Source organism: Podarcis erhardii, assembly GCF_964252035.2.
Source record: "Podarcis erhardii genome assembly, chromosome: Z".
NCBI lineage: Eukaryota > Metazoa > Chordata > Lepidosauria > Squamata > Lacertidae > Podarcis > Podarcis erhardii.
In genome coordinates, this window is record NC_138504.1 from 28,033,911 (window position 1) to 28,058,663 (window position 24,753).

At 43.7% G+C, this 24,753-nt stretch overlaps 1 protein-coding gene across 4 annotated transcripts in view; it reads left to right on the forward strand.

The window, feature by feature from the left end:
* LOC309333435 (vascular endothelial growth factor receptor kdr-like) overlaps window positions 1-24,753 on the forward strand; it is a 198,271-nt gene that overhangs the window by 64,496 nt on the left and 109,022 nt on the right. For all 4 annotated transcript variants that reach the window (XM_081846914.1, XM_081846915.1, XM_081846917.1 and 1 more), the window contains exons 4-9: window positions 11,797-11,921; window positions 16,621-16,783; window positions 17,624-17,760; window positions 20,188-20,353; window positions 22,929-23,046; window positions 23,404-23,582. In XM_081846914.1, the coding sequence (XP_081703040.1) occupies window positions 11,797-11,921; window positions 16,621-16,783; window positions 17,624-17,760; window positions 20,188-20,353; window positions 22,929-23,046; window positions 23,404-23,582 (888 nt within the window). The remainder of the gene's footprint in view (window positions 1-11,796; window positions 11,922-16,620; window positions 16,784-17,623; window positions 17,761-20,187; window positions 20,354-22,928; window positions 23,047-23,403; window positions 23,583-24,753) is intronic.

A 24,753-nucleotide genomic window follows, 5' to 3' on the forward strand; every position in this document is an offset into this window, starting at 1 on the left:
GAATTCCAAAGTCTGGGAGCAGCCACCAGGATGGCCCTCCCCCATGTCCCCATAAAGCTGGCCTGTGAGAGTGGTGGGACCAAGAGATGATTCCCCCCTGAAGATCTCAGAGCCTGGGCAGGTTTGTGTGGGAAGATAGTCTTTCAGAGAGCTTAGACCTAAGCTGTATAGGGCTTTATAGGTCATAACCTGCACTTAGAATTGTGCTCAAAAACAGACCAGTAGTCAGTTACTCAGACAAAAAGAGAGAAAACATTGCTTTGTTGAACAGTCATATTGTTCCAAAGCTTATTGGTGCCCTCTATGTTTACCTAGCCTTCACTGTCCTCTGCCTCATGTGACCAATTGACTTTTGCAATCCATGTGAGCTCCTCCACCCCAGCAACATTTATAATGTTTTCATCGCAAACACAGCATCATGACACCAATGCTGCTTTAAGTCTGGGTTTGCTGGCTTTCTTCTTCCCTCACTGGTAATTTTTCATTTTCTGTTGTGCCTTCTAGAATTTGACCCCTGGAACAGGGACTGTCTTGTTTTGTAATCCCTAAATGGTGCTAAGCCAGATGAGTGCCAGGACTCCGCGTCTTCCCTCACCCCACTGCCTGCCCTTCTTAGCATACCAGCTGTAGTGCACTGATCCTTGTTAACTCAAACTGGGAAACCATGGCTTATTGCCACTTTAGTAACCAGGATCTTAAACCATGGCATGCATACATTCACATTACACACATCTCCTGATATCAAATATTGAGGAGGTGTTACAACAAAATATGCAAGTGCAGCAAAACATAAAATACCGTCAGTACAATACAGAATCATTGTAAGATGATTCAACACAAAACACAATTTGCAGTTTGAAGCAAAGGACAAGATGGCACCCTTCCACTCCAATTCCATGTACTAAAGCCAGCCAGGCTGGCAGGGTGAATCTTACTTCAACACTAGCTATAGAAGAATATATTCCACTACACCTGAGAACAGCAAGCTGGTGGTGCAGGCCCACTTGTGTGTGGTACACACAACTCTGCTCTCTAACACTTGACCAGCAGTTGCCCCCCACTCCAGTCTGCTGCCTGAGGCAGTTGCCTCATTCTGCCTAATAGCCGGGTCAACTCTGTTCCAGGTGTAAAGTGTGAATTGGCCTTAGTGTTCTGATTTAGTGTGGCATGCACATTTATCAGTGATAGCTGTACAAGCTACTGCGATGAATTTCAATGAATCACAAAGCTACCCATTCTACTTTTTGGCCACTTCCGAATCATACATTTAAAACACTTTGATACTGCTTTAAAAGCAATGGCTTCCCCACTCGCAAAGAATCCTGAGAACTAGAGTTGGTTAAGGATGCTAAGAGCTGTTAGGAGATCTGTGTCCACATCACAGAGCTACTAATCCCAGCGTTTTCTGTGAAGAGAGATTGATTCTTAAACCACTCTGAGAGGGGTGGTTTAGTGTAGCTCTGTGAGGGGAATAGAGGTGTCTAGTTTTCTAGAAAAAGAGGTGACGGAACTCACCATGAACACCTCCCTCGTTCTCTTAGAATGGCAATGGCGCCTACCTGAGAGGTGCTCGAATTGAGTTCCAGCAGGTTCTGGCTCAAAAAAAAGCTCTGGTCCTGACAACTCTCAGCACCCTTTAAAAAAGCTACACTTCCCATGATTCTTTGAGGGAAGCCACAACTGTTTATAAAGTGATATCATATTGCGTTAAATGTATGTTTCAGATGTGACCTTTGTTTGTTTTTCCACTACAGATTGGTGTGGCTTCATTTTGCCTGCTAATCTCTGCTGATTTAAGCTCACATCTGCCCCTCTCTCCTCTTCACTCCCCCCCCAAAAAAAAACTTCTGACCCACCATGAATGCTTCTTCAGCTCTTCCATGTAAGTGTACCTTCTTGACCTACACTGGACATAAATTGTGTGAGCCCCGCCCTGCCTGCCTTCCTGCAAAATTCCACCGACCTGCCGAGCCAGACAGCCTGTCTGCGGGACCCACAAAAAACCCTTTTCCGTCTCCTCGGACTTCCCTGACAGCCGATAAGCTGTGAACATTCTGCAGTGCCTGTCTGTCTCTGGGTGCGATGTGTGTTGCAGCTTATAGCAATTTTCTTCCCTTGAAGAAGCTGTGGGTGGCTTGAAGGGTGTTTGAATGGGAGGCAGCAAGCTGCCCTTGCAGCACAGACATTTTGTACCGCAGGGGAAATCCCTTCTCTAGGAGCTCAGGATGCCAGATATGCTTCCATCTAGAGTGGTCCCATGTGACTGCTGAGTCAACATTTGACATTATCCGACAGCTTGTGGACGTCTTGCAAGATAATTGTATGGACCTTTGTTCATTCATCCACTTAAGCCAGCCTTCACCAACTTGGAATCCTCCAGGTGTTTTGGATGGGAACACCAGGTTGGTGAAAGCTGGATTGAAGAAACATTGCCTTGGGAAGCTAAAAAATGCACTGCCAACTCTGTGGATGGAGCAAGCTTGTTTTCTGCTGCTCCAAAGGAAAGGACCCGAACCAATGGATTCAAATTATGAGGAAGGAAATTCCAACTAAATGCTAGGAAGAACTTTCTGACGGCAAGAGCCTTTTGAACGAACTGCCTCAGAAAGTGGTAGACTCTCCTTTGTTAGAGGTTTTTAAGCAGAGGTTGGATGGCCACCTATCAGAGATTCTTTAACTGTGATTCCTCCATTGCAGGAGGTTGGAATAGATGGTCCTCAGGGTCCCTTCCAACTCTACAGTTCTATGATTCTTGTATTCATCTGCCTGATGATGGTACCCATGGATTCATCTCTTTCTTTTCTGCTGTGTAAGTGAATGGCTGCTGATAGTTGATGGCCTGCTTCTGCATTTGATTCAAGTTAGTGGCTATTGCCTTTCAAGCCCCTATCAGTGGCTTGGAGAACAGGATTTGGGCGACACCACCGTAACCTGCATAATTCTGCCCATTCACTAAGGTCAGCAGGGAAGACCCTAACCCTTTGTGAGGGGGGTGGATGTGATCACAGGGGCTTCCATCATTGCAGCACTTGCTCTTTGGAACCCCCTGCTCCCTGCTCTGGTAGTATTCTGCTGTCATCTGGAAACAGCTTTGCTCAGCAGGCATTTGACCTAGGTGTTGGGTTGACTTTACTGCCCGCCTCTCTCCCTTTTGGTATCTGTTCCCTCTGGTTCTGACTGTTAACCAACCTGCTGTTTTTGTTTGATTGTGCTTGATGTATCAATGCCTTTGTCCTGGGATAGCTCAGTTGGTAAAGCCTGAGGCTGTTAATCTCAGGATCGTGGGTTAGAGCCCCACATTGATTTCTGCATTGCAGGGGATTGGACTTGATGACTCTCATGGTCCTTCCAATCCTATGTTTCTATTATTCTCTTTCCGTGTTGGCCATCTTGCTGCAGACCCACACTATACATTTAACACAAATTCAGTGCACATTTAAAAGACATGGCTTCCCCAGAGAATCCTGGGAATTTTAATTCCCCCTCACAGAAATACCATTTCCAGCACCCTTAATAAACTACCATTCCCAGGATTCTGGGTGGGAAGCCACATGTTTTCAACCAATTCCAATCTGTTACCTCCCAGGATGTGGACAGGCTGCTTGGACGAGTGAAACCAACCACCTGTCTCCTTGATCCTTGCCCATCCTGGCTTATAAAAGCTAGCCGGGATGGGCTGGGCGATGGGCTTCGCAGGGTGGTGAATGCTTTTCTCTGTGAGGGAGCCTTCCCAGACCCGCTGAAAAAGGCAGTTACCTGAGCTGCCTGTGGCAAAGGCGGATCTAGGAGCACCTTGAAACTCTCATGTTCAGTTGCCAATATCGTAATGCTGTTCTACAAATCTGTGGTGCAACCGCATTTGGAATGTTGTGTACAGTTTTGGTTGCCTCGCTGCAAAAAGGATATTGTACAGTTGGAGAAGGTTCGGAAAAGAGCAACCAAAATTATTAAAAAGATAGAGCAACTCCCCTGTGAAGAAAGGATGCAGCATTTTTTTTTGGGGGGGGGGTTAGCTTAGAGAAAAGGAGAGTAAGAGGTGACATGATGGAAGTTTAGAAAATCATGCTTAGCATAGAGAAAGTGACTAGGAAAACATCCAGTGAAGTGGAATGTTGGAAGATTCAATACAGATTAAAAAGTACATCTTCGTGCAGCACATAGTTAAAACTATGCAACTCACTTCCACAGGAGGCCATGATGGCCACTAACATGGATAGCTTTAAGAGATGATGATGATAAATATTATTATTAATAATAATTGTTTATTTATATCCCGCCCTCCCCTGCCAAAGCTGGGCTCAGAGCGGCTAACAAGTAAAAATAGCACAGTGTACATAAAATCACACAATCAGTTAATTAAAAAACGTTCTAAAATCAATTCAGAATCAAATTAATGGCAACCATTGGGCTAGAGTTCTATGAGGATTACAGAAGGAGAGAGGGGTCAGACTGTGTCTTAGCCAAAGGCCTGGTGGAACAGCTCCGTCTTGAGGGCCTGCAGAAAGATGTCAAGTCCTGCAGGGCCCTAGTCTCTTGTGACAGAGTGTTCCACTAGATCGGGGCCATGGCTGTAAAAAGCCCTGGCTCTGGTCGAGGCCAGCTTAACCTCCCTGTTGCCCAGGATCTCCAAGATATTTTTATTTGAAGACCGTAAGGTCCTCCGTGGGACATACCAGGAGAGGTGATCCTGTAGGTATGAGGGTCCTAGGCTGTATAGGACTTTAAAGGTTAAAACCAGCACCTTAAACCTGATCCTGTACTCCACCGGGAGCCAGTGCAGCTGGTATAGCACTGGGTGAAAGTGATCCCGCAGCGAGGACCCCATAAGGAGTCTCGCCGCGGCATTCTGCACCCGCTGGAGTTTCTGGGTCAGTCTCAAGGGCAGCCCCACGTAGAGCAAGTTACAATAATCCAGTCTGGAGGTGACCGTTGTGTGGATCACCTCAGGGTGAGGTCAGGGCGAGAGAGGTAAGGAGCCAACTGCTTAGCTTGGCAGAGATGAAAAAATGCCACCTTTGTTATAGCTGCAATCTGCGCGTCCATGGAAAGGGATGTCGAAGATTACACCCAAACTCTTAACGGACAAATTAGGCAAATTCATGGAGGATAAGGCTAACCATGGCTACTAGCCACAATGGCCATGCCCTGTAATGCTTCTGAATATAATAATAATAATAATAATAATAATAATAATAATAATAATAATAATAATTTATTTACACCCCGCCCATCCGGCTGGGTTTCCCCAGCCACTCTGGGTGGCTTCCAACCAAATATTAAAAACAATACAGCATCAAACATTAAAAACTTCCCTAAACAGGGCTGCCTTCAGTTGTCTTTTAAAAATAAAATAGTTGTTTATTGCCTTGACATCTGCTGGGAGGGCGTTCCACAGGGCAGGCGCCACTACCGAGAAGGCCCTCTGCCAGGTTCCCTGTAACCTCACTTCTCGCAGCGAGGGAACTGCCAGAAGGCCCTCAGCGCTGGACCGATGTATCCGGGCTGGACGATGGGGGTGGAGATGCTCCTTCAGGTTTACAGAACGTGGTCTTAGTGGCCACTCCCAGTCACCAGTCTAGGTGCCACACACTGAATGCCAGTGGCTGGAAACCATAGTGAGGTTGTGTGAGTTTTGTACTTGGATCAGTTTTGTACTTGGATCCTGCTTGTGGGCTTCCCACAAACATCTGGTCAGCCACTGTGAGTAGAGGTTGCTGGACTGGATGAGTCATTGGCCTGATCCAGCAGGCTATTCTTATGTTCTGATGTTCTTAAATCTAAGCAGCACTTTTCTGCCAAAGCTGCTCATTATTAAGACTCAGGTGGATAGCCGTGTTGATCTGTCATAGTCATACTAAATAACAAGATGAAAGATGAAAAAATCTTTTTTAATAATTCCAGTGGCACCTTAAAGATCAACTAAATATAAGCTTTCAAGGTATGAGCTTTCGTGTGTAATACACACTTTGTCAGATACTCTTTGTCGTTATTAAGATTGTTGTCTTTGTTCTCTGAAAGCTCCAAAAACAGTCAAAAGTTGTCATTGAATAGGGTAGTCTTAAGAACATCCAACTCAAGCTTTTTTGCTTCTAGCTTCAAGAGAAGATTTCATCCTGGTCTCTGACTAGACAGTTGCAGGAAAAAGGTCTTTCAGATGGAGCCCAGCTATTATAAAAATGAACAATTCAAGTTTAATAATGGGTACCAATGTAGAGTGAGTCAGCGGTTTGGGTTCTTTGTCTTGTTTTTAATGTCACTATCAGATCCAAGGACAATGTGTTTGTGAGGAAAGAACTTGCACAATGAGGTCAGAATGGCTTTGTCCTTTTGCCAGCAAAGGATCTGCAAAAAAGCAGTGAGGCATTTAATGAAGTCTGGAATATGGGTTTGTGTGTCCTATGACCAAGGGTGGGGGAGGACTTCGTTTGCATTTTAATGTGAACCCACCTAATTCACATTTCCTGAATTAGTATGTGAACAAAAAGTACACCCATTATCCTTTAAAATCCAACCGTTTCTGAATTTTGGGATGTAGTTTGCCAGCCTCAAAAGACACAAACCAAGATTAGCATAAAGTGTGTGCAAGAATGTGTATGTTGGTGAGAGCAATGTTCAAAAAGCAAGTTACCTTAGAGGAAATTGCTTGCAAAAACATGAATTTTGGGGAAACTTTCCTACAAAAACGTGTCTGTTAGGATAAGCCTACACAAAAATGCCTATGAATTTCGGCTAGGGCTTAAAACAGTTTTTTAAAACAAACTTAATTCTTTATTACGTAAAATTAATACACTTATTGATTCCAGAAAAAGCCTCAAAGTGGTCTAGAAAGAGAATAAAACAATAAAATTATTAGTAAAATACAGTTAAAAACAACTGCTTAAAAAGTATTCCCCCCAAATAAGCTAAGCAATAAACTAAAAATGCACATCAATATTCTAGATACCTGGGCAGACTTGTCCAAACAAAAAATGGTTTTTAGCAAGAGCCAAAAAGCATATAGTGAAAGCACCTGCCTAATGTCAGGTAGGGAGTTCCCAAGTGTAGGTGCTGCCACACCAAAAGACTGTCGGTAACCTCCAGACTGCCCAAAATAACTTACTTATTTCTTTATTATTATTTTTATTGGGGTTTTGATAATTTTGTACATATAAAACATTTCAAGCATTAAAATACAAGATTCTTTTGAACCTTCAGACCTCCTTCCTTCCCTCCATGGGTTCCAAATTTAAGTTTAAATTTGTTGCATCTTTTACCATTATCCATCTATTATATAACCATAATTATCATAAATAATTCCACATCACAAGTGCCATTACATCCCTTTGGGGAATAATGTAATGGCCAAAAATAAACTATGTAGAGAAGGGGTGAACTGAATTTAAGATTGGGGAAAAAATGAAATGGGAAGAAACTGAAATCAACAGATTCTTCTATCCCCATCACTTCAGAATGTAAGGATTATATATTTACTGTAATGATGATGGGACTGAGGACAGAAATACATCTGTGATTAAGGAGTGTAGTTGTGAGGTCAGGGTGGGGCCCCCAGTGCCAACCCCAACTTCCTCTTTCAACTGGTTTTGCCCCATTTTTTAAATAAAAAAACCCCAAGCTAAAATAAAATATAAAATAACCATCTTGCAAGAGCATCATGTTGACACTGTGCAAATATAACTTTGTCATCCAATGTTTTAACATAGTTTTTTGAGGGCATGGAAGGTTTCCTTTGCTGGACTTGTTTTCTCATGACATTTTTACAATTGCATATTGTTGCAAATAACAAAATTATCGGATGGACAATAGAACCCTTCTTTCATTTTTTATCAAATCTAAAATCAAATCTGAAAACACTCTTCTGGAGCGCATCTGGATTTGCTCTACAGGCTTCTGATGCAGAAAACATTCTGAGAGTGTGAAATTGCAAACATGAGTTGATGTAGATACTCTCATCTTCCTTAGGCACTTTGCTCTTGGGGAAATTTTAATTTACTGGCCAATGGATGGACAAGGAGCTGCTTCTGGGTATTTTCCAAAACTAATTTGAATAGTAGCTATAATAGTAGCTATAATGCCATCCAACCTGTCAAAATGTGAAGAGCTATATTGACTGTGATTAGCAAACCCTGTAGGCAGGGGAAGCACAGCTAATGAAATATGAGGGGAGGCAATAAAATAGCTTCCTTGCTCCCTCTCTTCCTCTGCCCCTTCCAGTGTGATCCTAGCAGGCTTTCAATTTCATTGTTTCTCTGCCTTGGATCCTCTGCCCCCCTTTGGATTTTTCTTCCCCAGCAAAAAGCATGACATGGGCAAGTTTGAGAGTGAAAAAAACACAGGGTGTGCCATAAGGTACACTGAGAAACTTATGGTATTGTTTTTATGACTGTGAGGGAGAAAGTTTGGAAAGGCACGGACAATGTTTGCTGAAATCTTGGCAGCCAAAATTTCAGCTATATAAAATGTGTGGCAGTTAGGGTTGGGGCCACATGTATCTCCTTCCCCTTCCCAATGACTTAGCGAGTCCAGACTAAATTAGGCAAAGCAGTGAACAATCCAAGAGGAATTGTGAAAATTTTGTAATAATTTAAGCAGATTGCAGAATGCATCTGTTTGTGGTGCAGAGCTTAGTGAAAGTATTTTGGGTGTTTTAAGGACAGGGTACATATAGCCCTGAATAAAACGAAAGAGGAGGGATGCAAAATGCATGAGGGAGGATGTTTCTCTTCTTACTAGCTGGTTTTCTGCTTCACATGCCCAAGCATAAATTTAGAAGTATGGTAAAATTTAAAATTCTGTACAAAGTACTGGTACCAAGAGAAATGTTTGGATGTGATTAGAAGTCACCCTAACTGCACCCTTGTGTGGTAAGAACTGGTATTTCATGGTGCTGGATCAGCCTGTAAGACTTGCATCCTTTGCTACAAGGCTTAAATACGAAATTGTAATGATATACTGTATTGCAAAGTCAAACAACAGCATCCCACTTGCTTGGAGCTGCCAGTAGAGTCTCTTACTTGGGATGTAAAACCAATGTCTCGGATTTGAGACGTTAGAAGAACAAGTCCTGTCCTGCAAGCCTGTCCTGCAAGTCCTGAGGCATAGGTTATTCTGTTATCACGAATGCCTAGGCCCAACAGATATGCTACACAGCATCCTTCTAGAGGTTTTGAACTACACCTCCCATAAGCCACAGCAGCTTTGCCTGATGGAAGTAGTTCTACAAGGGCATCAGGCTGGCGATGGCTCCTCAATAATATATTTTAAAAATCTAATGCAATCCATCTTTGTAATAGGCAGGGCTTGTGTTGCAGAACTCTTCTGCCAAAGGTCTCCTGAAAGCATTAGGGAAGCATCATGCTTGAATGGTCCACAGTGTATAACACAGTACAAAGCAGATGAACCATGTTGATGACTGTCTCTTTCCCTCACGGATGGAAGGGAGGGGCAGCTCTTGAAGCCTGTAAACCAGTGAGCCAAAGGAAGTCAAGACTTATCGCTAAGCTTATTGAGTTCACCATGTGTGTAGTGGAAGCAGGGACCATGGAACTTTCTTGTAAACAGCATTATCTGTGAACCTGCTGGGCATGTGATCTGCTTCCTTCAGTGGTTATAAACCTGGGAACCCAAGGCAAAAAAGAAGAAAGTCAGCTCTATTATCTCTGAGTAGCTGTCTTCTTCTTCAATATATCTTTTGGTAATGTTTCTCCTCTGTCTTATTGATCCCCTCTCTTTGTGTAGGGTGCCTGGGGATCCCAGGTACACCACTGTGACTTCTCTGATGGAAGAAGGCAAGTTAGAAATGTGAGAAATAAATAGAAAATGTTGGAATGTAAGGAATGTATTTTTCAGCAGTATCTAAACAGTGGACAGCCTCTTAGAGATGCAGTATTTGGATATAAGTGTCTTGGATGGATCACACCAACTATTATTTCTGCCAAACAGCACAGGTTTCTGGCGTTGCATTCTGTCAGCTTTGCATTGGCTGAAACTGCATACCCTCCAAGAGTCTCGATTTTCCAGAGGATGCCCCAGAATTACGAAAGCCATCCCAGCTTCTGATATGATCCTAGAATGTCCTTTTCCCCCTCCAGTGCTGCCACCAATGAGCTCAAGGAGGAGGAGGAGCCGATGCTTGTCTCAAGTGGCAGTAGCATCCCATTGCCTCTCCATGGCTGCTGCTGCCAGCCTCCTTCCTTGGGTAGCTTGCAGGGTTTGATGTAGAGAAGGCGAGGAGGAGAGGCTATCACCGCTGAGGCCCAGCTCTGAGGCTGGCTCTGAGGGGCAAGTGGAGGGCAGGGCCACCCCAGAAAGGGGGGCAGAGTGGAGCGCAAAGAGTCTTGATTTCACCCTTTGTAAAATTTATTTATTGGTGTGTGTGTGTTTTTTGTAAATCTTTCAAAGAACAAAATAAAATCCAGACTAAGGGTTTTCTCAGGATGGCAGAGGGGTGGGTGTTGTGTCCCATTGCTGTAATGGTGTTGGCACTTGCCCTTCCTCTGCTAGGAAATGGTCTGCATCAGGGGGGAATGGGGGGTGCAAGGAGGGTCAGTTAGGGTGGGGAAGTGAGACATTTTTCCTGCTTTCATCTGAGGAATGTTGGAAGGTATGAAACTGATCCCACAATACACAGCATTTGACACCTCACATCTGTAACTGCATAAACTGTGGTGTCATGGTCATTACAAAGCTGAGAGATTCCACCCTCCACAGATTTGTCTCAAAAGCTCATTGCAAAACAACAACAACAAAGAAACAAATGAAAACCCATTGCAGTTGTGTCTCTGTGATTTTGAGCAAAAGCAGAGAGTGATGTGGGGTAAAAGTGAGTCTGCAGCTTGTAAAAGCAGGCATTAGCATTGTCCAGACCAGTGAGCAGGATCCATAAACTCTTACATGGGTTAAGGGCCCATTCTGACCTATCGGTGCAAAGAAGCTTCCTTGACCAGTGGGGCGTTTTCCTCTACATTTCCTTCTTCTGAACTGAAGCTGGTTGGTGGTGCAACAGATTAAGCCCCTGCCTGCAACCGCACAGGTTGACAGTTCATGCCTTCCTACAGACTTCAGTCCTGACACTGTGGACGTCTTGCTCACATGTAAAGCCAGTAAAGTGTAGAGTGACAGGCTAAGACTGGGCAGATCCAGGCTCAATCGAGCGTTCTCTCATTCTAACCCAGGGGTTGCCAGTGTGGCACCCATGGGCAGAAAAGCACCCTTGAGGCCTCCCCTGGTTACAACAAAGCCTCTGAGGCCTCCACTCACTGCCCACTTCATCATGGTACAGGTAAAGGTGGTTACCATTTCTCCCAGGAAAAGTACATAAAGTGGAAGGAAGAATTTGTAAAGAGTGGTGCTCTTTCCCACTTCCTCATTCAACCCTATATGCTTTTCAGGGATCAGATTAATTCAGCTGGTGACTGGGATCTTTATCCAGATCCCCTGAAAAACTGAAGTGTGTGTGTGTGTGTGTGTGTGTACTCACTTTTTTCCTTCCTGTTTCTTGCATAGGAGGTGAGTGGGAGCTGATTCAGGGGACGGGAAGAAAAGTGACCAGAAGGAGTGACATCACTCACTCACAAATAAAAATGTACCCATGGTCCTAAAATGGCTGCTGATCATTGGTCTAACCTATCTCACAAGGTTGCTGTTGAGAAAAACGAGGGGCTATTTTGTTTTTGGAGAAAAGAACAGGTTACAAAGGAGAGAAATACCATCAAAGTTGCCTGCATGAGCATCTGACTAATGACCAAACGAGCTTGCCGGCTGGCACATAACTAACTTTATCTTCTCTGTGTTCCGCAGATAACACACAGCCTTTTGTAGACTTCCGCCCAAGTGTTCCTGATGTTATCTTCGTACACAATGCTACAGAAGTGATCGTGCCTTGCCGGGTCACCTCGCCGGATATCACACCAATGCTCCTGCTGGTGAGCACACTTCTTCTAAGTCTCATCTAAGAGGAAATAATCAATTCCGCAAGTGGCATAACCAGATTATGGGTGTAATCCGATTCTTGGTAGCGGCTTGGAATAGGATTTGACGGACTTGTCACCCGTCATAGCGTTTTGCTTCAGTTCTCACTTCAGCTATTTTTAGCTGTTCCTGATCCAGCCCTTTAGCTTTTTGAAAACAACACTATCAACCTAGATTGAAAGCAGCATGCTGAGGATGAGCATGAATGATTCCAGATTGAGAAAAACACAAACTTTAGGGTTCATACAGGTTAGTGTGAAAGTATCCTAAATTGATAGTGCCTCTGGAAGCAGATTCCATAGTTTAATTACGTGCTGTGCGATTAAGTACTTTCTTTTGTCTTCATCTCCTACCATCCAGCTTTATTACACTTCTCTGGCTTCTAGTTTTTTGAGAGAGGGAGAAAAGAGTCTCTCTAGCCACTCTAGCCATACCATACATAACTGTACTCACTTGTATCCTATCTCCCTTAACTCGCCCTTTTTTTCCTCAGGGCTCATCCACATTTTTGCTTGACCCGTATTTTGATTTCATTGTGTGCTGATGAATTCCCCTGGGTCAGAGAACTTTTCTCATTGTTCCGCAGCTGTGCCTTGTGAAAATCTAAGGTAACTCGGTTAAGCAAAATCCCTCCTCAGATTTTCTGTGAATCTGATAAAATCTGATTTAGCAGGTCAGATTGGATTTTCCCAAGGCACAGCCACAGAACAATGAAAAAAGCCCTCAGACCTGGGAGAATTAATTGGGACAGGATATGATCAAAATACATGTCAAACGAAAGTGCAGATAGATGAGCAGAGCCATCTTAAGCATATCCAGCGCCGTGGTGCAAAGATCCCCCTGGTGCCCCCCCCCCCCCGTTTCCCAGAGTTGTTGACCCAGTGGCATAGCAAGGTCAGGTGGTACTCAGTGTGGAATTTTTTTTGTCAAACCCCACCACCACCACGTTGAAATTATTAAAGAAGGAAAAATAAGATACTTACTGTTGCAAGTGTTATTTTCTGGTTTATTTACTTAACATTTTGAGCATAAGCACTTAAAATCCTTTTTTCCCCGTAACTTTGTTCTCTGCAAATTTTGAAATCACATCAGCTCCCAGAGTTGGTGGAGCTAGAATAAAACCCAGCTACCCCTCCAGCTGGACTCCGTCCATGGAACCAGTGAATGTGTGTGCTGCCTTATTCCATTTCAGGGTGGGTATGTGGGCCAGATGACCCTTATCTATAAGAATACGTACTTTGAAAACAAACTCAATCTTCTTTAAACCACTCCAGCCAAGGTGTATTCATAATCCGCAATTAAGAATCCATTTGAAGGTAATAAAGAATGAGTTTCAGTTAATTTTTAGTCTCAACGTCACATCAACAGGCAAATATACAATTTATGCCTGCACGTTTGTAACACATACAAAGCTCTGTTTTTTGACTGATTGTAGTTGAGTCCAAAGAAGATGGTAACCATGTAAAACTATACCGAAGTCAAGTTACAAAACTAGGAAGAGATGAAAACGAAGGGTTTAAGTTGATAAAAGCTTCATAGGTTAGAGGTGGGGGTTAATATAAATGTTCTGGAGGTAGTTATGAGCATTAGGGGACAGATATTCCTGCTGAGATAGAGAGAGACTGTAAGCAGCACGGTCACAAAGAAATGAAACACCTGCTGCTGGGTGCCTGAGCCCAGCGCCCCTGATGCGCAGGCGCTGTGGTGCAGGGTACCACTAAGCCAAATGGGAAAGACACCCCTGCAGATGAGGCCAAAACTAGAAAGCCCCAGATGTTCTAATCATTTCTTCATAGAGGAGTTGTTATGAACTTGGTCATATTGGTTGCCTGTTTCTGCACCTTTCTAGCTTTACAATATTCTTTCTGAAGTACAGGATGGCTCCAGTTAAGCTGAAGGCAGGGTGAGATAACATGAAAAAAGTGAGAGGAGGAGCAACTCTACACTTCATCATCAGCAGACAGTTTCCAATTAGGGCTTCATTTCTGGGTTTCTTCATAGGAATGCAAAAAGCAAGAAGACCCCAGTAGTCCCTACAAAAGAATGCAAATAATGTCAATACACAGCTGAACTGCAAGCACCGCCTTACATCTATTTAAATTATCAAACTTCAAAAGGCAGCTGCATCCCCAAAATTTCATATATGCAATTTGCAAAACTCATGGACTATATTTTGCATATTTGCAAAGAGTACCAGTTTCTTCAGACAGTATCCCATCTGCTTTAGTCTACTTGTAAGAGGAAGGAGCAGCAGATGCACAGTTGCACGATATCACCCTCACAGTTGTATCCCAATGAAAAACTGTTGGCTTGAAGGGTCCCAAAGGGTGGGATGAGATGTGGGGTGCATCTGGTTCATGGCCAGAATCATTGTCCCCTGCACCTGGAACTGTACAAAGATTAATATTAACCAGTGGCATAAGAAGGTTTCTTGTGACTACCTTTGAGCAACTGGACATTAAAGGTAAAGGTAAAGGTACTCCTGCCGATACGGGCAAGTCTTGACAGACTCTAGGGTTGTGCGCTCATCTCACTCTAGAGGCCGGGAGCCAGCGCTGTCCGCAGACACTTCTGGGTCACGTGGTCAGCGTGACAAGCTGCATCTGGCGAGCCAGCGCAGCACACGGAACACTGTTTACCTTCCCGCTAGAAAGCGGTACCTATTTATCTACTTGCACTTAAGGGTGCTTTCGAACTGCTAGGTGGGCAGGAGCTGGGACCGAACGACGGGAGCTCACCCCGCCGCGGGGATTCGAACCGCCGACCATGCAATCAGCAAGTCCTAGGCGCTGAGGTTTTACCTACAGCGCCACCCGTGTCCCTGACTGGACATTACATACCTTATTTTTAGAGTCTTAACCTTCCTTTTACCTGGCTTTGTCTCAGATTTCTAGCTGGTCATTTCTTGTTATTGGAACTGAAGGGACCTTCTTCCTACTACCCTTTTGAGTGGATAAACGAAATGTTTCCACTTTGAGCTGCTACAAAATCTAGGCCAAATATTCTGCACTTCCTCTTTGAAAGGGGACAAATGGGCAGGGCTGGAAATCATACCGCAAAAGGAAGGTGCCTCCGGACATCCTCAGTAAAGATGATGAACCTATTCATGGAGGTGTGTGTGTGAGTGAGTGTTTACCTTGGGCGCCTTCGTTCTGTTCCCATTTAAGGAAATACCATAGTGGCTGTTTTGGCCTGGCCTGGAAGCATGTAGAGCCATGCTGGCTGCTTCCTGTACTCAGAGGAAGTTTGAGGGGACGCGGAAGGAAGGAGTCCGTTGATCGGACGAATTTAGAATATCCTCACCCAAAATTAATAACTGGCCACTGATAAAGCTGAAGGAGAGAGAGGGGGGAAATACCACAAGGTCTTTTCAAGTGGTTGGGTAGAGTCTACCCTTTTGTTGTTCTTGTTAAAATATTTTATTATAATGAATAACTTTAATATGTGGTGCCATCTTAAAAAGGCAGATATTCCTTCCTATTCTTTTTTTTGACCACTGAGGGATACTCAAGCACAAAGCTGTAATATTCAACTCTATTCCATTGTATTATTCCTGTAGGAATGTACTTTCCCCCTCATAAATTACCTTTCTTATATTTCCATTATACTTTAAAATGACTGCACTCCATATCCTTTAAATATTTATGGGGAAGTGTGCAGACTGCTAATGCTCAAGGAAAAAGCCTAACTTCACATGATTTGTTCTTCGGTTTGAGCTTAAAATCCAATCTTTTCAACATCCCCATCATCCCCAGTATAAAACTTAACACACTGGAGAAACGAGGGCAGGGGCATGACTCTTTGTGAAGGCTGATTCATTCACTAAATAGGGACCAACCAAAGCATGTGGTGCTGTGCTCTGTCACATGGTGCCGTTCTGGCTATTCACCACCATGGGGGGAAAACCCTGCTAATAATACAGAACAAGGATGAGGAGTGTTGAATGAGGTTGGCCCTCCAGTTCTCTCCGTTTGGCCCTTAGAACTCTCCTCAGGCCACACTCTCTTGCCTTTCTACTTTGCATGCATGCTCTTGAATGAATTTGTACCCTTGAGGTCTTGCCTGTGTAGAGGACAGAGAAGGGTGTGTGCGCATGTGCAGATACTGGCCAACTCTACAAAGGGACAGAAAAACGGCTTCCCATCCCCGATCACAAGGATAATCAGTCCCTCCTCAGAGGGAACTCTTGAGAATTTTAGCTTTGTGAGGGGAATAGGGGGCCTCCTAACAACTTTCAACACACTTAACAAACTACGGCTCCCAGAATTATCTCTGCCCTTTGCAGGATCACCTCTTGCAGATGCCATCCCATCAGGAGGTCTGTTCTGTACGATGTGGGAATCAGGTTTTTTTTAGCATGGCAGTACCTGCCCCTTGGAACTCCCTCCCATTCCTGTAATCTTTTCATCATCTTTTCCTTTTTCAACAAGCCTCCTAGGTAGAGATTCTTATCCACAGTGTGTATGTGCATTGGATTTGAAATTGTGTTTCTATGTTTTCGTACTTGATGATATATAGGTGATCGCTTTGGGACGTTTCATGAAAAGTGTTTCATAAATAAAATGTATAAATGAATGAATGAATGAATGAATAACTGTTGGGGTGGTTTTGAATGTCAGGTGTAGCATCACATCTACCTCTCATCTTCCTCAGCATCCTTCCAGCAGTGCTGTGAGGTCTGTGAAGATGGAATGGGACCCCAAGAGAGGATTTGTGGTCACTTTGCCTACCTATGAGTTCTTCAGTAGCATGCTCAAGTGTGTTGCTATGGTCAGGGGAGACGAATACACATCCTACTATGTGACACAGAAAGTAGGTGAGTAGCTTGTAGGGATGTGAGGAGGAAGCAGATCCCATCCTGTACAGTATTCATTGTAAGCAGCACTGCCTTAGGGTGGACACTGAAAACCAGCGCTCCCATTGCTGACATCACTGGAGCATAGTATTTGTGAACCCTAATTTCAATTACAGATCAAATTAAGATGCTTCCACAAATGCTGCCCAGAGTTTTACCTTGCAGAGCCTGGTGTCAGAAGTTCTCCAGATATCCTTTAAGTCAGCCTCTCCCTATCTGGTGCACTCCAACTGGGACTGATAGGAATTGTAGTCCAAAAACATCTGGAGGACACCCAGTTTGGGAAGGCTGCTTAAATACTTGGATATTTTGCTGATGATCTTTTAGTGTGGCAGCACCTACACTTTGGAACTCCCTGCCTATTGACAGTGGCAGATCTTGGACAGATTTCAGTGGGATCCTGTGTGATGTCAATATGTGGTGCCCCCTACCTCTTCACACTCCATTCTAAATCATATTTGTGGCGTCACCTTGTGGCACCCCCGTGCAACTGAATCAGTTATGCTACCCTAAATCTGCCTCTGCTATTGATTATCAGTTAGGTGTCTTCACTGTACTTTTTTGGGCACCTGCTAAAAACATTTTCATTTAGACAAGCCTACCCAGAGGTTTAGAAAGCTGAAGCAAGTTTTAATTTTTTTAAAGAATTTTGCTATTTTAACCTTTCAGAAGTCTTAAATTGTGGCTATTTTTCTTATCGATAATTGTATTATAATATTTGCCAGATACTTGATAATCTGCATTTGACATCTGCCACTGTTTGGATTTTGATACTGGCTATTGGCTTGCTATGTCTTCCAGAGAAAAGGATACAGAACCTGGTTCTCAAAACAAATCCCCAGAAGCTGGTGGTTGGAGACAACCTTAACCTGGAATGCAGTGCGGAGACATTTTTCAATGGACGCATTGAATTTGTATGGACAATTCCTGGAAGGACTGTGAGTAAATCACATCTGTCCCTGGATCAAGGATAGTTATTGGTTCTGCTGAATGCAAAAGATTCCAGTCAGAAGTTTTGTTGTGTGCTAGCAATCTCTGTCCTCACTTCCTCAAATAGTTTTTGAGCGAGCATTCAAATGCTCAGTATCCAATCAAATAAATTATGATGTCAGATATGTTGTTGGACTGCCATCATCCCTGACCACTGCCACTGTGGGCTGGCACTGACTGGGGGAGCCCAACAGCATCTACCTGCTTTCTAGCATCAGTTCAGAATTGCTAGGAATGCACAGAAATATTTGGGTTGGCGGTAGTACATTTTGATGGGCAGAGAAATGATTATGGCTGCTCCACTGAACATCCTGAGTAAATTTAAAGGCATAACATATTCTACATGTTTGCAGAGAGAGCTAATGTACATAGGAATATAGGAAGCTGTCTTATATCATGTTAGACTATGAAGCCATCTCGCTCAGTATTGTCTACACTGACTGGCAGCCTCCGTGAGGGTTTCAGACAGGTGTCTCTGTCAGAACTACCTGGAGATGCTCTACCACTGAGCAAAGCTCTATGGAAGAATCCAGCATCATGTCTAGGGATGGATAAATCTGCCTCAGTTTGTTCTCTTCTGATTCCACACATGGCTGTCTTAAAGTATGTCCTGTCTGTTCCCATGTGCATTTTTGGGTGGGATAACTCTGTACAAATCCTTAAAAAGAAAAAGAAAAAGTCATAACCCCTCCCCCCATGCACAGATCTGGAGGACTTATGAGGTGAATTTCTGTTTCCTTGTTTTAACACTGTAAATATTATTGGAGTAGCTTCAAAGCCCAGCACATCAGCTGCACAGCAAAGAAAGCATTTTTCAAAATGGTACAGGAAACAACTTATTGTGTAATTCTATGCACAACGGTTCATTCTACATACAACAAAATGGCTGCCCCATTTTATACTGATGGAGGTACATTGTATGTACAATGGCCCTTTGTGCATAGAATTATACAGGAAGTGGCATAAGGTCACTTCCTGTACCATTTTAACAAGCATGTTTACCTTGTGTGCTACAGGTACTGTATTTTGAAGCTGCTTCAAGCATCTTTCCAATGTCAAAACAATAAAAAGGAGAGCAGCCTCATATGTATGAGTAGTGAAACAGCCCTCAGAAGAGTTCATAGATCAGCAGATTAAACCATATATCTGCAGTCCATTCTCATGAGTTGTTTGCTAAGATTGTGTTTTTAGTCAAGATGGTGGGGAGGGTATGCAGAAAAATAAAACCTGGGTTAAAATCCCCTGATATACTAATTTTGTTGCAGTCATTTCCTTTCAGGGCTAAGCATATGTGGCGCCGGGGTGCAAAGATCCACCCGGTGCCCCCCCCCAGTTGTCCAGTCCCAGGCTCGCAGGAGGGCGGAGCCTGCCGGCTGCGTCAGCATCTCACTGGCTCAGTCGCCCTTGAAGTCGTGGCACACAGCTGCCCACAGAAGAGCCCGCCGCGGTGCTCTAACCGACGGCTGGGCTCTTCCCCAGACTCAATTCTCGGGCTCCGGACTCTCAGCCTGGTGCCCCTGAGAGCCTGGCGCCCAGGTGCCCCGCACCCCTAGTGCCTATGGTAAGACGGCTTTGTTCCCTTTCCATCTTAGAGGATTTGGGTCACAGACAGAAAGACCTGGAGATACCACTGCCCTAAGGCTGCTGATGAGCAAATGGAGTAATGGTTCCACCACCCTTTGCCTCACTAGAGGTTTTTGAGCATCTGAGAGAAGATCTAGCATGGCTCATAGATGTGCTGCTCAGCCTTGCCAAATTTGCTCTGAGGCCTTCAGCACAGCAAAGGAGAGTTATGTTGTCTTTGCACCACCTGCCTCCCACCATCAAGGCATCTTGCACACAAAGGCACATGCTACGCCCACCTCTCATGCTGTTTCAGACACAGGCCCCAAACCCATCAGAAAGTGGCAAGTCCTGTGTCCACTCAGGAGGAAATTCCCTCCCAAACTGTGGTTCTGGCCTGAATTTTGATTCTACCCCATCTTACATTGCAATGCACCACCATCACTGGTAGTTAACTCTGTCATTGTTATAGGAATGAGTTGCACTAATATTGAGGGTCCAAATACCATTGTGACTGAATACCATTTTGCAATTGAATACCAATTTTTCATTTTAATAATTCATGTTCACTAAAATTCCATGAGGGTGGAGCTTGTAAAAGTCACATTTCAGAACCAAGAGTCTGAGGACTCACCTGATTTAGCCTTTTACATTGTTGGATTCATGGCTTTCTAAGGAGGAAACTTTTAGGAAATCTAAGATTTGCCTTTGTAGTTCACTGTTCTTGACTGGATATGTGTTACTCTCTGTTTGAGCTGTTCTGAACTGGCCTTATAGCAGGTTTTTTTCTGTCTCCACTCTGCTCCCTTTAGGAAACCAAGGCTGAAAATACATTCGACCTAAGTGAGCCAGTGTATAAAGCTTCTTCTAATGTGGTCATCAAGAATGTTACAATGGAAAACAGAGGGTTGTATGTATGCAGAGGCGTAATTGCTAATACAACACAATTAAAATCAGAGGCCAACATCACTGTATACAGTACGTATGATATCTATCTATCTATCTACACTGGTTAGAAAGTAGCAACTTCTTTTTGTGGAGGCAGAGTCCACCTGTCCACTCCAGCAATCAGTTTACAGCACTTCACAGACCCCCAACTGTATCATAATCAACATCACAAACATTCACTGACACATATATGCAGCCTAAAGTCAAGGAAATGATTTACCACTCGATATTTCTGATTGCATCAGCCGGCATTCAAGAAACTCCAGGGGTTTCTGTGACATGTTGTTACATTGACAGGCGCCACACTTTAAAAAAAGAATAGTACAGAAAGGGATATTTCCCCTTTGGAGATCTTTGTTTGACTGTGTGTGTGCCTTTGATCTAAAGCAGTTGTTCCCAAACAGTATGTGTCATAAAAGAACTAATTATGTACTGTGAGAAATTCATTGATTCAACAGTTTAAAAGAGTACCCATCTGCAAAGAGAGCAGCTGAATGATGCATTCCAACAGCTGGCCTCCTTTGCTCAGGGTGGGCATTTTGAAAATGCCTCTGCTGCCTAAATGTTGTTATTTCAAGTATTCACCACCTTTCATCAGAAAAAAAGTTTTCACAAAGCAGGTATAAAGAACAAAATTAACAAACAGTATATAAAGCAATTAAAGCATCAAAACCCATAAAATAGGATTCCATTCACCCAATACCCCCACAAAATTGCACATCCAAAAACACACCTATTGTTGTTGTTGTTGTTTAGTCGTTTAGTCGTGTCTGACTCTTCGTGGCCCCATGAACCAGAGCACGCCAGGCACTCCTGCCTCCCGCAGTTTGGTCAAACTCATGTTGGTAGCTTCTAGAACACTGTCCAACCATCTCATCCTCTGTCGTCCCCTTCTCCTTGTGCCCTCCATCTTTCCCAACATCAGGGTCTTTTCCAGGGAGTCTTCTCTTCTCATGAGGTGGCCAAAGTATTGGAGCCTCAGCTTCACGATCTGTCCTTCCAGTGAGCACTCAGGGCTGATTTCCTTAAGAATGGATAGGTTTGATCTTCTTGCAGTCCATGGGACTCTCAAGAGTCTCCTCCAGCACCATAATTCAAAAGCATCAATTCTTCAGTGATCAGCCTTCTTTATGGTCCAAACACACCTATACTTCAATCAAACTACACCTGTACATATTTGCCAGCTGTTGGGCTCACGCACAACTGCAAACCCGCTGTGCTTCATTATAATCAGCTACTGGTCCCAACACCCCCCTGGAAGCATATACAAATAGACCACCCCACCACATTGGCAACCTAGCTACAAGACTAAAACCAAATCCAATCTAGGACCCCACCAACATCAATAAAAGCCTAACATCCTTCACCTAATCACTTGTTCACATTCATAGAGTTATCCTCTACAGCTGAGGATCTGTCTTTTCACCCTAGTAATCAACCACCAGTTTCCAGCTCCCACCTGCGAAGTGATCAGACTCAAACTACTTCGCCAACCATTTTATGTACTTAACCTTGGAACAGCACCACACTAACGATGGGGGAGAAATTTGCTCTAGTTCATGTTTATAGGCAAACCTAATTAATTCACACTTTCTGAAACAATATGGCAGTGTTGGCCAAACTTGGGTCTCCAGCTGTTTTTGGACTACAACTCCCACCATCCTTACCTAACAGGCCAGTGGTCAGGGATGATGGGAATTGTAGTCCAAAAACAGCTGGAGACCCAAGTTTGGCCAACACTGCAATATGGGAACTGACACACAGCCAACCTTTGAAATCCACACTTCTTTGAATCTTGCAATGCTATTCTCTAGCCAAGTAATGTTTTGGTTTTTGGTTTGTTTGTTTTTTTAAAAATGCATGTACTAGAGTACACTATGCATTTAAAAATGCATAATTAGTGAAAATAGTATACAAAATGCATTTTATAATCAGAAAATGCTTTCCAAAAAAATGTTTGTTAGGCAAAATTGCTTGCAAATGCTGGTGAATTTCCACAAGGACTTGCTTTTTCAAAAAACAATTCCAGACAGATGTGGAAGTGTGGAGAACTGAGTGTTTGATGGGAAGAAATAATAACTTGAAATTGCCAGAGGCACCCATTCCCAGCACCACAATCCCTGCACTCAACTAAAACACAACCATGAGGGGAGGGGCCCTCGTCCTTATAGTGCCCTGAAGCCACCATGGCTCTTTCTGTGTGTATCAGTGGAAAATCCAGCACCCAGGAAGTCGTAACACCATATCTTATGGCTACTGCCACCAAGTGATATTGAACGTTGGAGCTGGTAAAAGCTCAACAGAAGGTGAGGAAGGCAGATGTTGTAAATTCCTTTCTCCAAATAGTTTGATCATGTGTCCTTTAGGGATCAAAATCAACTGCAGGTTTAAATTAATTAAAAAATGAAGCACATGTTTCAAATGGCAGCATCATTTCCTATTCTTACTTTATACTAACTTCTGGCTGGCCAGTCCATCTGCTTGCTTTCTGCTTGTGGGACTCTTGCATTCTGTTCCACAGCTTTTACTATCTGTTGTGTTACTATTGTTTTGCAAAAAAGCAAATTTGAGATTCATGCCTGCAATTTTTCTTGTTTATTTTAAGGGGAAGCTTTCATCAAAGTTTCCTTTAAGAAAATCAATCCCTATGAAGTTGTCGAAGGTCAAAAGATGCTGAAATTGTCTTGGAAGGTTCAAGCTGTCCCCCGCCCCATAGTGACCTGGTAAGAACCAAGGAGGTACTTTGAACTGACAGAAGGAGAATGCTGATGCAGGGGGGCGAGAAAAGCATAACAATCTAACAGCAGTTCTTTGCAGGTCTACTCAGGCTTGCCTGTGCTTAATTGCAGTGCCTAAATCTGTGCTGTGGTGTGTTTTATTTGGCATTTGGTATTCCCAATCACTTGTTTGTTTTGAACCATTTTTGTGTACATTGCCCAGAAAACTTTAATTAAGGGGTTGCATAGAAGTCACGCTAATAAAGAATAAGAAGAATAAGTCTCAGTAACTCTATCATGGGATTGCCCTTGTTCCCCTCTACTCTATCTTTCAATTGGTATCTTTCTTGCTGGACATTGTAGGTACAAGGATGGCAAGAAGCTGACCAGTGCGAACAGTGACTGCTATGAACTAGATCCAGTGAAGTACAGGCTTATCATAAGGGATGTGAAACCAAAGCATGCTGGGAATTACACCATAACCCTGAGCAACACTAAGCATAATGTCCATGAACAACACACTGTCGAGCTGGATGTATTAGGTAAGCACCTATTAGACCTAAATAACTAACCAGCTTATTCCTCTGTTTCTGGTTTCCAGGGCAAAGGAGAATGGCAAGCAGTTTCTGGCCAAATGCTTTGTATAATTGATGTACAAACATGTGGCATATATCCAAGAAACTGCCTGCTCCTGCTGCTATAGCTGTTATTACTATCATTATTTCAATAGAGTGGTACCTCGGGTTACATACGCTTCAGTTACAGACTCCACTAACCCAGAAATAGTACCTCGGGTTAAGAACTTTGCTTCAGGATGAGAACAGAAATCGTGCTCCAGCGGTGCGGCAGCAGCAGGAGGCCCCATTAGCTAAAGTGGTGCTTCAGGTTAAGAACAGACCTCCAGAATGAATTAAGTTCTTAACCCGAGGTACTACTGTATAATAAATGACACAGAGCTCGTGTGTTGTAGTGGTTAGAGTGCTGGACTTAGGGCTCCATCCACAGTTCCCTTTGACCCAGCACTGTCCCTTGGGGAAACCCTCAGTTTAGCGCTAAAATGGAGCAATCAGCAATTGGGTTTTCCGATTTAGTGCTACAGAGCAGGTTTTCCAGGGCAAAGCAGTGGGGCATAGCCAAAACTTCTCAGACCCATGCCTACAAAGTATGGGGCAAGTGGGAAACTGCTTGGACCCATGCTTTCTAGGCATGGGATAAGCGGAAGTGTGAACTGAAAAGGTCCAGGTTCAAATTCCAATAAAGCTCACTAGGTGGCTTTGGGCCGATTCCCACAGTCTCAGTCTCACAGGGTTGTTGTGAAGATAAGATGGAGATGGGGTGAACCATATATGCTGCCTTGAGCTCCTTGAAGGGCAGGCAAGATATATGTGAGAGGGGATTAAGGCCATTGTCCAGGCCCTATAGGTCTCTCTGTCCAGCCCTCAAGATTTCCCAGGCCCACTGCTTTCTTCTCCTGCTCCGGAGTGCTTTTGCCAGGCTGAGAAGTGTCTTTGAACTTTGATGTTGCCTCTTGCTTGCCTGGACAGAGAGGTGTGTGGATGTATAAAGCTCTGACTTTTGCATGGCTGGAATAAAAATAAATAAGAGTCACATCTGTTGCCCCACCCACTTTTGCTTCTCTCCCCCCCCCCACTGGCTCACAGTTTCTGGAAGGCTGCCCATGAGGCAGTGTGGTTGTCAAACTGAAAAAGGTTC